The sequence below is a fragment of the Anguilla rostrata genome, chromosome 10 (assembly GCF_018555375.3).
Source record: "Anguilla rostrata isolate EN2019 chromosome 10, ASM1855537v3, whole genome shotgun sequence".
Taxonomy (NCBI): domain Eukaryota; kingdom Metazoa; phylum Chordata; class Actinopteri; order Anguilliformes; family Anguillidae; genus Anguilla; species Anguilla rostrata.
The window spans coordinates 31,985,535-32,000,211 of NC_057942.1; the positions used below are offsets into that span (position 1 = coordinate 31,985,535).

Consider the following 14,677-nt stretch of genomic DNA (forward strand, 5'->3'; position numbering starts at 1 on the left):
ACAGCAAAATGCAAACAGGAAAAAAAGAAAACAAAGCTGGAGACTGAACAAGACGGAGAGGGAGAGATGGAAAGAGAGAGTCTGACGACAGACAGAAAGAGAGAGAGGAAAAAGGAAAGAGAGACAGGGGGAGAGAAAGAGAGACAGAAAGAGAGACTGATGACAGACAGAAAGAGAGAGGGCGAGAGAAGGGGAGAGAGGAAGAGGGCGAGAGACAGAAAGAGAGAGACTAACAGACAGAAAGAGAGAGGGAGAGGAAGAGAGGGAGAGAGAGAAGGGGAGAGAGGAAGAGGGAGAGAGAGACTGACAACAGAAAGAGAGAGGGAGAGAGAAGGGGAGAGAAAAAGAGGGAGAGAGAGACTGAAGGAGAGACTGACAACAGACAGAATGAGAGAGAGGGAGGAGGAGAGAGAGAAGGGAAGAAAGACAGAGACAACAGGCAGAGAGGGAGAGAGGAAGAGGGAGAGACAGGGGGAGAGATAGGGGGAGAGAAAGGGGGAGAAGAGAGAGAGAGAGAGAGAGAGAGAGAGACAGAGAGGAGAGAGAGAGCGAGTGAGACAGATAGGAGAGAGAGAGAGAGGAGGAGGGAAAAGAGAGGCGCAGCAGAGTTGCTGTATATTTATCGCTGCTGTCAGGAGCTCGTTTTCACTCGCGCTCCTCGGGCGCCGCTGGGAACAGAGATCTCAGCCGAGCGCCGGAGCGCCATCGCCCTCCCCGGTCACGTCCGCGCCTCCTCCTCCGCCCCCCGCCCCGCCCCGCCCCGCTCGGCGGCGTTTCGGCTGGGTCAATGTCAAAGCAACAGCGAGCTAAAACAGGACGCTCGGAGCAAGCAATCAATTTGACGTAGGGAGGGGAGAAGAAAAAAATCAAAAAAAGAAACAGGTACCGTGGAGGAGGCAGTGGTGGGTGGGTGAGGGGGGGGGCGGGTAGGGGTGCTTCGGTGTATGCTTAATTAGCTTCCGGCATGTTCTCCCTAATATCGCTGCATGAGCCAGCAGTTAATATCCGCTGACCCCCCCCCCCCAGCCCCGCCATCGCCGGAGCCTTTATGCACTCCGAGCTCGCACCCGTGCCGAAGACTCCGTGAGATAATTGCAATCCAGGACACAGAACGGCTACCGCCACTGCGGCTCTCTCCCTCTCTCCCCTTTCACATTCCCCCTCTCTCTCTCTCCCTCCGTCTCTCCTTCCCTCTCTCCCTCCGTTGCTCTTTGCCTCTCGCACTCCCTCCCTCCCTCCCTCCCTCTCTCCTCCTCCACCACCACCATCCCCCTCCCTCTCTCTCTCTCTCTCCCCCTCTCTCTCAAATTCAGTCTTGACAGGGCCAGAAGGTAATGATACAGCTGCCATGATGCAACAAGCGGACCTGTCTGCTGTCAAGAATTGAAATCATGAAGGAATAAGCTGTCATTAACGGGCTCTCTCTCTCCCCGCGGTGGAGCTGTCATTCCTCCGTCTCCCTCCGCTGGCACGGGGGGCCCCGGCGTCGGCTCCAGTCTGTCAGTTTTCTTCTTTTTTTTTTTGCGCGCGGGGGTCTCTGGGATTTCAGCGATTCCTGGCTCCCTGCCGCACCGCACCGTACCGCACCACGTCGAAGAGCGCGGAGTGGAGAGGATCACTGCGGTACGGCGTGGGGGGGGGGGGCTAAACGCGCGTTAGCTTTAGCGAGAGGACGGCGCTTGTCTGTGCGCTGGAACCCGGGAGCTCCGAAACTTCGTCCAGGTGTTACCGGTACCCGTCCGTTCGGCCGAGCAAGGCCCGAACCAGGAAACCTTCGCGTTCCCCACGGCTAATAGCGCTAGCGTCGCTGCGCTAGTTCGCCCCCGACGTGCTCTTTTAGTATATTTACTTCATTACATTTTTAATTTTTCGTCTATTTTTTTGCAAAGTGGGGGGAACAGGTGGTTCGGGGCGCGGCGCCCCCAGACTGAACTCGCCGAGGAGCCGCGGCTCGTCAGCTCTGATGATGGGCGTCGGGGGCCCGATTAGCAATCGGGGGGGAAGAGCTCTCCGCTTCCTCCACCCCGCCAGTTGGAATGAGGTCCCTTTAGACATCAGAGGTGCTCCGCACAGCTGACGCTCCACAGATGATTTTGTAGAATTTGCTCATTTATTTATTTATTTTTTTTTTTACACACACTTTTTTTTTTCTTCATTGAGACTCTGAGAAATTCCGCCCGTTAGCGATTTAGCAGCGCGTGCTAACCGCGCAACGCCTGCTAGCTTAGCCCCATTCTCCCAGTCCACCCATGGTGGTGAATTTTTTGGTTAATGGGTTTAAAGTGGGTTCGCCTCGGCATCGACGGTTCCGGATTCGGAGACGCCAAACCAATCCACAATCCGCAGAGGAGAGACCGGGTCTTGGCTGCGTTTACGAAAAAGTGTCGCTGCACCCATCGAGGCGAGATTCAGCCCACAATCTCTTTAAATACACCGTACGGCAGCTTCCGTTCAGAGTCCACGACAGCTGAGCTCATAACACATACTTAGCGTTTTTATTACCTTTCTCAGTTGATGTTGAAGGCCAAACGCAAAGAGAGAGAGGATCAAATTTAACGGCGTGCGCTCACAGCTTGCGCGTGTCGCTTCTAAACCCCTCTCATTACACAGATTCCGCTGCCCTTTCAGTGCAAGTCGTCTTGGTCTGCTTCGCTAGCCTTCTACACACTGGGAACACTTTAAAAAAGACTTCTTTCCTGCATTAACCTCTGCAGGAAATTATTGTTAGCAACACGCTATGGTTACATTACTTCACATTACAGGCATTTAGCAGACGCTCTTATCCAGAGCGACTTACACAACTTCACATAGCATTTTACATTGTATCCATTTATACAGCTGGATATATACTGAAGCAATTCCGGTTAGGTACGTTGCTCAAGGGTACAACTGCAGTGTCCTACCCGGGAATCGAACCTGCGACCTTTGGGTTACAAGCCTAGTTCCTTACCCACTGTGCTACATGGTTATTCCATGAGTCATGTGATGCTAGAGCACGCAAGAGTAAATGCGCCTAACATCACGTCATTAATGCCATCAGAGCACATTGCTTCCAGTATAACCGAATGAGTAAGGGCTACCTATCAGATTCCAAAACATCAGTGCGTCATCTATTTACAGGAGACAATTACGTTAAGTGTTACAGTATTTTCAGGCATACACGGTTTAAATTTACCGTATTTCTCTGAATAAGTGCCAGATTAATATTTCAAAACCTGGTCTGCGTGTCCTCTATTTAGAGGCGACATTTATTTGAAGAAATACAGTAAGCTTGAACAAAGATTGTTTAAACACCGGCCACTGCTGTTTGACATTAAGCAGTCTCGCTATACACATTTACTGCGCAATTTGCAGCTTAAGAAGCCTTGCTAAGATGGTGCAGGGAAAAGAGGAGGTGCGAGTGTCATACAACTGGAAGAAGAGTTGGGGGGGGGGGGTGTGGGGGTGAGAGGAGAAGAGGAAAGGGGGAAAGTGTGAAACGCCCGCACTCTGAGGTGTAGACACTTGATCTCTTGGCCCGGGATCCACGAGCACACCCGAATGTGGATGGGGAGGGTGAAGGCCCCAACACACCGCTCCAGCTGTCACGGGCAGGCCCCCCGTCTCTCCCTCCATCCCTCCGCTCCTCTCTTTCTCTCCATCACTCCTTTTCTTAATAACAACGCGACCTTCGCTGGGCTTCTGACCTATGGCATCAGTGTCCATGTTGTGAGAGCTTCTCTTTGCAGTAAGAGCATGAGTGTAACAACATGGCGCATGTTACAATGAGACCTTTCAGCTCATCTAGGCTTACCGTTCAGCTGCAGAATAAAGCACATCCAACATTACAGCAAGCCTGAGGCCCACACACTATCTACACTGCGTAAAACTACTTCCAGATAGCTATGTGGAATTCAACTGCAGCTAACTAAACGGTAATAAAAACGAAAGGTCTTTCAAACATACCAGAGGAACACCCCTTCCTTTCAGAAACCAATTGCGAGCGGGGACGCGGTACAACGCAAGGAAGAAGAAAACCAAACCGAAAAGTCAAGAAACGGAGGCTCTTTTCAAAACTGCGAGTAAAGGCAACGGGGACCCGACGTTCGGCTCCGATTGCGCCAACAGCTCCTGACGCGTTTCAAAGATGGCGTCTCCTCCGTAACGGCGATAAACGAGAGGCGATCGGCGAGGGGAGGAAGCCGTCCTCTCCGCGAGGTGACAATCCGCTGGCGACGGCCGCGCTCCCCTGACGCCGCTCCGGCGAGGACGCTCGACGGCCGGGGCTCCGCCGCCGAGCGCTCTTATGAAATTCAGACGGAGCGCCGGGAGATCCCTGAGCCGATTTGAGCAGTAACCGATGAAATTATTTAGGCTGCTATACTCCAGTTGACAAATGACCACAAAGATGTGGATAAAAACAGCTTCATAGCGAAGAGAGGGCCAATAAGTTATTACAGTTATATATATATATATATATATATATAACGTTATTAATATTTATATATGTGTGTGTGTGTGTGTGTGTGTACATATATAATATATACACACAAACATACATGTAATGCAATCATCTATAACACAACAGGCAAATATTGTGTCCAATATAAATTGTACATTACAGTTACAATACAAGCATAAAAGCAATAATGTGTTTCATCCAATAGCCTTAATACAGCTCTGCACCTGACACCAGTGGTTACCGCTGTGACCAGTGTGGGTACTGCTCCCGCATGCTCCCAGAGGATTCTGGGTAAGGGCGACGGGTTCACGACACGGGAAGGCCGGATAAAAAGAGAGAGAGAGAGGCAGAGGGGTCTCTCTGGGGGGGGGAGAGCGGCACCGCTCCCTCACCTGCTGTTCTCCCTCTCTCCTCAGGAAACCACGACGACGTCGACATCAACCGCACGATAACTGCGCCGCGCGGTCTCCGGCAACCGGTGAGCGAAGCTGCGGACGTCTGGATGCCCTCCAAGCGTCTTTAATGGGAGGGGGGGCTTGCTGGCGGTGAGGGGCGGTAATAACCATGCACCCAGCAGCATTACCCCACATACCATCAGAGGGACAGATCACAGCCTGCAGGCCCAGGCATGGGGGACACAACATTTGGTTCCCACAAAGACAGTATTACAAGTTTACTAACACACAAACACACGCTCACACACACACAAACATTCACACACACACACACACACATACAGACACAAACATTCACACATACAGAAACGCATATGCACACACACACACGGAAACACACACACACACACACACACACACAAACGAACACAGGTGCATAACATAACAGACACAAATGTGCACACACACACACCTCAACACTATCAAACAACACAGACGACCACCGTTAAACACATAACAAAGGGCCCCAAATTGTTTAAATGTCAGGGACACCATGCACCTTGTAGCTGCTCTGTGTCAATGCATGTCACAGCTGTCACAGACACTCCCACCCCTATTGACAAACACTCACGCGTTTAGACACAGTGACACCCGCGCACACACAGAAACTCCCAAACTTGTCATTCCAACAGGAGGAGGGAGAGAACAGCACCCGACAGCTGCTAGTAAACTAGACAGGTGATTAAAAAAGGATCCAGGTGCCTTCACATGGAGTGCCTAGCACTGGCACCCCCCCACAAACACACAGTCAGCCTAATGCCTTAATACCGCCATGAGCACACCATAGACAGAGAAAGAGAGAGATAGAGCAAGAGAGGGAGAGAGAGGGAGAGAGGGAGGGAGGGAGAGAGAGAGAGAGCGAGAGAGAGAGAAATCAATGAATAAACACAGTGTGTTTGCTTGGCAGGCCCTAGGTCAATGTCTCCGATCAGGCCAAATGACTCAGTCCCAATGACAGACACAGTCATATTCTCCACCCTTTGGCTGATCAACAGATGTGCGCATTTTATGGTTCTTTATTTTGTCATTCGCCACTCCCATAAGCAGCAAAAAAAAAAAACGCAGATTTCGGGGGCCCCCGCTGCACCGGCGTCCCGTCACCGTCGTCACGGCGACGGAGGCGACAACCGGCCGCGAGCATCCGCCCGCCCGCCCGCCCGCGAGCCCGTCACTCTTCTCCCTCTCCTCGCCCGCAGGCGGGTGCCAGGCATCGGGGGCGCTCCGTCTCCGCCCTGTCACGCGCAATTCGGGGGAATTTCAAACGCCGCCCGCGGACAGGAGCCGCTCCGCCGGGGAGCGGGACATCGGGAAGGAAACGCCGCCGCCGCCGCCGCCGCCGCCGCCGCCGACAGCTCTCGCCGTCGCCGCCCCCGCCCCCGACTGGCAAGTGACAAACAAGCTCCGCCGTCAGACAGGCGCCCCCCCCCCCGTTCCCGTTAGCGATGCCGCGGCCCGCGGCGGGTGGAGGCAGGCCCTGCGGGGCGACGCGCGCTCCGGCGGTGCTAAAGCTAACCGGCACTGACATTTACATGGCGCTGTTTACCTGTTTAGAGGGGTCGCTCATCCGGAGGGCACTTCCCTCGTTTAGCCTGGCGTTCTCCGCTGACATTATCCGCTCAGACAGCCGGATACTCCGACTGTCTGACTCTCTAAAGCGGTCCCTGTAAACTGCAGCAGCCAGGGCCTGGATACACTCTGAAAAGCAGTCCCCGCAAAACCGCAGCAGCCAGGGCCTGGATACACTCTGAAAAGCAGTCCCCGCAAAACTGCAGCAGCCAGGGCCTGGATACACTCTGAAAAGCAGTCCCCGCAAAACTGCAATAACCTGGTCTGGATACACTCAATAAAGCAGTCCTAACAAACTGTGGTAAACAGATCTGGATACACTCTGTAAAGCAGTCCCCTAAACTGCAAGCACCAGGCCTGGGGATACACTTCTAAACTACTAAACCTAGTAAACTGGAGCAGATCACATGCCTGGATACCTCTGAAAAGACAGTACACCACACCTGGATAACACACGTAGGCAGTCCAAGGTACACTCTCGGTTAAACTAGGCGGTGACAAACGCTCACAAACATCCCCATGGCAACAGGAACTCCGCCCCACCCACACCCCCCCCCCACCCCCACCCCAAAGCGCCAAAACTGCGCCTACCTCCGTGGCGCGGGTGATGAAGGGGATCTGCGAGCCGCTGTTCATGTCCTCGTTGATGATCAGCCGCCGGGCCCACTGCCCCGCCCGGACCACGCCGCTCCCCTGGATGAGGACCAGCAGCTTGTCCGGGTTGCTCAGGGCGTCCTCGCTCAGGTAGATGAAGCTCTTGGGCTCGTCCTCGGCCGCGTCCACCTGGGGACGGCGGAAGTGGGGGAGGACTTCACTCAAGGCCATAAAAAACTCATCTTATATCTCTGAACCTTAACACGTCCTTGAAGAAGTTAGCATTGAAGAGATACTGTACTCTGTACTCAGTACTGTGGATTAATATTTACTGTTATTTGTAAGATATAATATATGAGGGTCAACCTGAAAAAGTCACTAACCCTGTTTTTTCCCTCACCCAAGACATACAGATATACCTGCCGGTTGGCGTATTAGTCTAGATAAATGTAAACCTTACAGTTGCAATCGTTTGACTGTGCTGTGGAAATTTGTTTTCTTTCAATCTTTTCCCACATTGATTTTTTTTTATTTTTTACGATTCCATTTTATGCTGAAAACACACAAGGCGCAGAGACACTGAGGCGAAGCGCGTCGTTCCTGGAAAGAAGGCAGGAGAGAAAGACAGAGGGGCCAACGACCCGCCGAGATCATCGCTCAGACGATCAAAGAGGCCGCCCGCCGCCCGTCTGTCCGTCTGTCCGCGAACTGCTCGTTCGGGCCGAGGATTGTGGGAGCAGACGCTCTCGTACTTCTCGTCGCGGGAGCCGTTTTCAACCTGACCCGAAAGAATCTGGGAGCGGAAACGCACTGCCCGTAAAAAACCCCGTGTGGTTTCCTCCTCCCGTAATCTGCACGGACAACGAGGCGCCGAGAAAAGAGAAATCATTCTTCGTTTACCTTTTTTTAAAAGGTTTTAAAACCTTTCAATCTGCTCAGAAGGGGTGGTCGTAAGTTTGGGCCAGGAGCCGGTGGAAGGCCCCACCAACCCAACAGACCAGAACGGTGCGATACGTGTACCCCACCCAAAAAAAAATAAATAAAGACGGTCAAACGCCCTGCCGAGATCGACGACCGCGTACGGTCTACGTGGCCTAAGAGAGCCGGCGTCGTGCGCCCGCGTGATTAATGCTAACTGTTACGGGGCTAACGCACTGTACGCTAACGGGGCACCAGCGCTAACGGCCCCGCGAGCAGGCTCGCTTTGAAAAACGATCGCACCTTAAAAGACGTCACGCTTTCCCTCCAAGTACAAAAAAAACCAGCTCCCCGCACCGGAACGCAGCGTCTGCTGCTGGGAATAACTCACCGACTCCTGACAGCAAATAAAGTACCCTCTTTGAGAAGACGCATCTGAATGCGAAACGGATTAAGGATTAGCCTTTTCTTATTTTTTAAATGACGTGTCACAATGCATTTCGTTTGTTGACGAGCGACTTCCACAATGAGAAAGCACCGTGGAGAGAGAGAGAGAGAGAGAAAAAAAGAAAAAGTAAATTATTCCGCATCCTCCATTTTCAGAGGATGCAGTCCATCATAATCCGGCACCGAAGCAAGCGTATTTACATTAATTACCTCATTAATACCCGCTTTAATCTTCAAAAGCATAAATCACAAATGAAAAACGCTGGGTTTTTTTTTTTTTCCAAAAATCGTTTTAATTCTTCGACGTTACTTACTGGGAGAATTTCTTTAGTCATGTTGCACTCTTTCTCCAGGAGTTTGTAAACATGTTGCGTGATGATCTGAGAAGGAAGGAGAGAGGGGGGAAAAAAAAGAAATCAATTAATAAATATCTCACTCGTCTGACGTCGCTGTTAGGAGTCACACGACGTATGCAGGCAGTGTCCCGGGCACCCAAGGCAAGGAACGCAGAAAAGACATCTATCCGCGATCTTCACAGATCTCCCTGTATAGACAGCGAGCCTCCAGACAAGCCACGGCGAGGGAGATAATTGGGGACCGTCTCGGATTCTCTTGTTTTGAGTGCGGTAAAGTGCGGGGGAATTGTCAATCAAAGGAGACGATCTGGAGCTACAAGGCGAGGGCTGAGGCGAGGTGCGTCTAATCCCCAAAGCTGCGCGGAGCGGCGCGGAGCGTGTGTACAGTGTAATTTCGCCCTCAGGCCGCCCGCTTCACGGTTCTGTGACATCAACAACTTTGTACAGATGTGTGTTTTTTTTTCCCGCTCTTTCTTCCTCCCGACGACTCGAACGCGTCGCCGACGGAAACCGCGAGGCTCCGTCGAGCACGTTTTTCGAGAAGCGAGGAAGAGGACGATGCGGCCGCCGACATTAAAGACGAGGCTCTGGTGCCGCTCCTGGGGGCCACGCCTTTCTCAAATTACCCCAGAGCTCTAGAACCAAAGGGAAACGGGGGGGGGGGGGTTTGGGGCAGTTTAGGGGCAGGATCATGTATGAGCCCCATCAGTTTATATCTAAAGCTAATGCTGAGTGGAATCAATGTACAGACACATCAAGGAAGTCCCCATAAACTGCAATAACTAGGACTGGATACACTCTATTAAAGCAGTCCTGGTAAACTGGAGAAAAAAAAGATTGAAAGCCGCTCCTCACCAAAACACAGAGAATAATGCAATTTCGATTTTGGCTGAGACCGCCAAACAGGGTAACTTAAAAAAAAACCCAGCAGAAGGTAAAGTGGCGGATTTCACCGTTGGACTGTTATGCTTTTAAACACGTATGCCGTTAAAACTTTGCCTAATTCGCAGATGCCAGTCTAGCTGATGAAGGTTAATGACTGTGGACCTCGGTATGCGAGCGCTCAATGATATCAATAAGCCCGGCAGAAAACTCCATTTTCCCTACTTTATCCGTCGAGAGCCTCAGGTGGCAGAAAAGATATGGAGAGGGAAAGAAAATTGGGCTCTTTAGTGTGCGTGTGTGTAGGTGTGTGCGTGTGTGTAGGTGTGTGTGTGTGTGTGTGTGTGTGTGGACCTGTCAGTCAAAAGTAACACTGAGAAGCCTTGTGTCAGGGGGTGTGGCCACCACAGGTGTAATGTCCAATGAGGGGGGGGGCTTTGTGGCGTCGATGTCCAAGGGAGTTCCAGGGTCTCAAGCCCAGCGAGGCCAGGCCCATTTAGAGGAGGCAGAACCACACGGCTGCCAGCCAATAGCAAGGCAGGCTGGTCATCAGTGACACCGTTGTGGATTTGTGACGTGTACCTTACGGTACGTGGATGTAAAAATGGGTTTTAGCCCATGTGGGGAAACGGCCAACCCTGACAAACTACAGAATACTGAGGACTATGGAGGAGCAGATGTTCTGGCAAAAGCATCTACATGTTGCTCGTTCTGAAAATTGTTAATTTTAAGGACAAACACACACACACACACACACACACAATCTGTACGCAGACAGTAAAGATTTTCTTCATGCAATCTGCCCAGCCCAACAGCCTAATTAGAAACCCAGTTTGTCAAGTAATTAATATTGTCTTATTAGTTTGATAATGAGGGGCCTGCAGGTAAGACGCTGGAGCGTTTCCCTTCCTCTTCCTCGGCTGTTCGCCGGCGAGCTCGGAGAAAAGTTGCCGCACGGCTGCATCCTGAAGTTCACAAAACTCCCACAATGCCCCGGGCGGTAGCGTGACCCGGGTCGTCCGGGATCGGCGCTCGCGCAGGCTCTGGGTTTCGGGGCCGGGGGGGGTAACGGAGGCGCTCGGAGCGTCGCCGCGAGGCTTCGGCAACGAAAAATTAAAAAACGGCAAAAATTACGACAAACACGACGTAGGAAAAACCAGGAGAAAACGCGGGCATGCGGTACTCAGTATTGAATGAATGAAAAAGAGGAGTTTTAGCTTGACTATGAGGCTCTTGGCAGAGGAGGAGGAAAAGAGGGATGTGGCGGTCTAAAAATATGGCGGGTTGGTGAGGGTTCTACTCAGGGTACGTCCCTGACAGAGGACAGCTATCTTGGGCAGAGAGAGGGAGGGGCGGCTCCACACTGACCCCTTAAAACTTCTCTCTCAGCGGGGGAGGAGCCTGATAAGAGACCCGTGGCAGGTCGGGACGCCGGGATGAGGTCATCAACGTGCGCCCACATCAACGCCCCCCCATCCCGCCCAGCCACCAGCCAAACGCACACCCCCCCCCCCCCCCCCCCAGGAAATGCCCAAACAGAGCGCGCTCTGATTAATGCTCTTCGGTTCGGTTCGGCGCTTTTAAAATGATAAAGGGATCACTCAGGGGGGAGAGCAGGACGGGCGGGGAGTGCGGTTAACCTCACCCTCACCCCCGCGCCGCGCCGTGGGCTCCAAACCCGCCTGATTAATTGGGCGCTCGCCTTATCGGGCAGGCCGGAGTCACGCCCGGGCCGGGATGAACTTTTATCGGCCGGGCGGCGATCGATACCGCCGCGTGCGCTCTACCCCCCCCCCCGCACCCCCCCGGATCACAAACAGGCACAGCGGCACAGGACGAGTCCATCAGAGAAGGGTTTCTCTCTCTCTGTCTCTCTCTCTCTCTCCATCCCCCTCTCTCCTTCCCTCTCACTCTCTCTTCTTCCCACCTCTCTCTCTCTCTTTCCCTATCTCTCTCTCTGTCTATCTCTCTCCATCCCTCTCTCTCTCTCCTTCCCTCTCACTCTCTCTTCTTCCCTCTCTCTCTCTCTCTCTCTCTCTCTCCCCCTCTCTTTTTCAAAGCCACTTAGCTGGGGAAGAGTGAACAGCGGTGACATCAAAGCTGTTTACATAATGCGAGCCAGCGGCTCGGCACTGTAAGGACGGCACACAGAGAAAGACTTACGTTTTTATAAATGGGCAGAAAATCCCCACACAAAAACAGCGGAGTAAAAGAGAGAGAGAGAGAAAGAGAAAGAGAGGGAGAGAGAGACACAAGAACGCTGTTTAAGGGTAGCTCGTACAACAGAGAACTAAAAAATTAGAATAGAGCGCACTTATCTCATTTCAACTTTTTTTTTCCATTTTTATTCTTTTTTTTTCCTCCAAAGTCTGCCGCTCGGAGGAACAAAGCGGGGAAAAAAAAAAAACTCCCACAAGGCCGTTTGTTGTTACTGCGTCTGCAGCGGGTGCGCTGATGAAAAACTTCCCCCTTCCCGCATTGGCACTGCCACTTACTCTGTGCCTAATGACCACCTCAGGTGTTACCTTAGAAGCCAGCAGAGGGGTAATTCACTTTTAAAGTACGCCCTTGTGTTCCACAGAACCACCCCCCTCCCCCCCAAAACACATACGCAGAGGTCACAAGAGACGGCTGCCATTTCTCTCTCTTTCAGAGCTCTTCTTAACGTAAACTTCTTAACACAACACAAAGGAGCAGATATGGGCACGTAGCCTTGCTATCGCATCCACTGGGTGCGTTTCCTATAGCCGGTTATAAGGGGATTGAGCCCCAGTGCGTGTGCGTGTGCACGCTCCCATGCATGTGCACACGAGTGTGAACAAATTAACATATTAATTGTAATGCTATTTATGACGGCAACGCGCGACAACCGGTTTCCGTGTTCTCCCCGCGTCCGCGTGGGTTTCCTCCGGGTACTCCGGTTTCCTCACACAGTCCAAACACATGCAGGTTAGGGTAACTGGAGACTCTAAATTGTCCTCGGGGTATGAATGTGGGAGTGAATGGTGTGTGGGCCCTGCGATGGACTGGCGACCCGTCCGGGGTGCGTCCTTGGCCTTCACCCAATGCCTGCTGGGATTCGCACGCATTCGAACAGCGTGTGACCGGCGGAGCAGTGGCATGGGCAGTTCGTCGACACGTCACACAGAGGAGCAGCACCTCACAACCGCACGGTGTGGCGATTTGGCGATAAAAAGGTCATGCCACCGGTGTGGTGCTCACATGCTGTTTCAACACATTTTGACTGTTTCTCTTCACATTGGAAAAAAATAGAGAAACAAGGCTAGGGGATTCACCCAGGTTCTCTCTCTCTCTGTAACCTATTACGGGTCTAAACAATTACGGTCCGTTTTAGCGAAACCACATTCATCCATTTTCTGAACTGATTAATTCCTGGTCAGGGATGGGAGGTGAAGGGGGGAAGGGGGGCTGGAGCGTATCCCAGCAGGCATTGGGTGAAAGGCTAGACGGAGCCAAGAGCAGGAGAGCGACACGCTGGCCCGGCACCAAAAAACGCCAAAAGTAAAGTCCGACTCCGATTCTGTCATTCCAGGCCGGTTCTACCGCATCGAGCAGCAAACTGTAATGTCAGGAGCGGAGGAGAGAAAAAAAAACAGCTCCATAATACAGCCATCTGGCTGGTCGCTTCTTCATTAGAATATTCTCCCTGTATTTGTCAACCCACAGATGCAGAAAGAGAAGGGGGGGTGGGGGGGATGCCGATTTATTAACAGCTTAATGTACTTCGGGCTGGACTGGATCCCACAGTTATCTGCTATCAGGAGGACTATCACTTACAGCAATAATTACACTTTCTGAGACCTGCAAGCGCTGCTCTGACACTTTTACAGCCCGGCGCGTTCGCACGCTCGCTCGCTCGCACGCAGGCACGCAGGCACGCAGGCACGCAGGCACGCAAGCACACATGCACGCAGGCACGCACGCACGCACACGCTCGCTGCAGGCACGCAGGACCAGCACGCAGGCACGCAGGCACGCAGGCACGCAGGCACGCACGCACGCACGCACGCAGCAGGCACGCAGGCCACCACAACGCGCGCCCGCAGGCACCAGGCACGCAGCACGCACGCAGCACGCACGCTCGCAGGCACGCAGGCACGCACGCACGCTCGCTCGCAGGCACGCAGGCACGCAGGCACGCACGCACGCACGCTCGCAGGCACGCAGGCACGCACGCACGCTCGCTCGCAGGCACGCAGGCACGCAGGCACGCACGCACGCACGCTCGCAGGCACGCAGGCACGCACGCACGCTCGCTCGCAGGCACGCAGGCGCGCACGCACACAGACACGCACGCACACACGCACGCAGGCACGCAGGCACGCACGCACGCACGCACGCACGCACGCACGCTAGCATGTCCTGCATTCACAGAGCCGTATAGCCGTATAGACTCACAATCACATACATGTCATTACCTATGCCAAGAGAGTCAAAGCCACACAAGCAGCAAACACACTAAAAGCTAGACACGCTGGCACACATACAAACGCGCGCATACACACACACACACACACACACACGTACACACACGCACACACAATCAGAAAAAAAGAAAGAGGCACATTCTCACACATAACAGACACAATATCACAGGGACATATGCATAGCTTGACAGGATCACACACTCAAGCAGTCCGAAACACTCAGCCCTCACACTCTCGGGGAATGCCACAGAGCGGGCAAACGTTCTCACACACACCAGAGACAAAAGGGAGCAGTGACGCAAAGCAGTGTGAACCACGTGCAAACTGAAACACACAGACAGACACACACACACACACACGTATACATATATACCACACACACACATACATATATACCACACACACATGTACATATATACCACACACATATACATAACACACACACACACACACACACACACACATATACACCACACACACACACACGCACACATATGGCACACAGACACACACATACACGTACACACGTATACACACACACACACATATACACAGACACACACATATACA

The 14,677-nt window shown here is 52.7% G+C and overlaps 1 protein-coding gene across 1 annotated transcript in view; it reads right to left on the minus strand.

The window, feature by feature from the left end:
- Positions 1–14,677, minus strand: part of arb2a (ARB2 cotranscriptional regulator A) — a 161,775-nt gene that overhangs the window by 136,681 nt on the left and 10,417 nt on the right. Inside the window, exons 5-6 of the mRNA XM_064296526.1 lie at positions 8,736–8,801; positions 7,054–7,245 (exon numbers count right to left, since the gene is read on the minus strand). Of these exons, the coding sequence (XP_064152596.1) occupies positions 7,054–7,245; positions 8,736–8,801 (258 nt within the window). The remainder of the gene's footprint in view (positions 1–7,053; positions 7,246–8,735; positions 8,802–14,677) is intronic.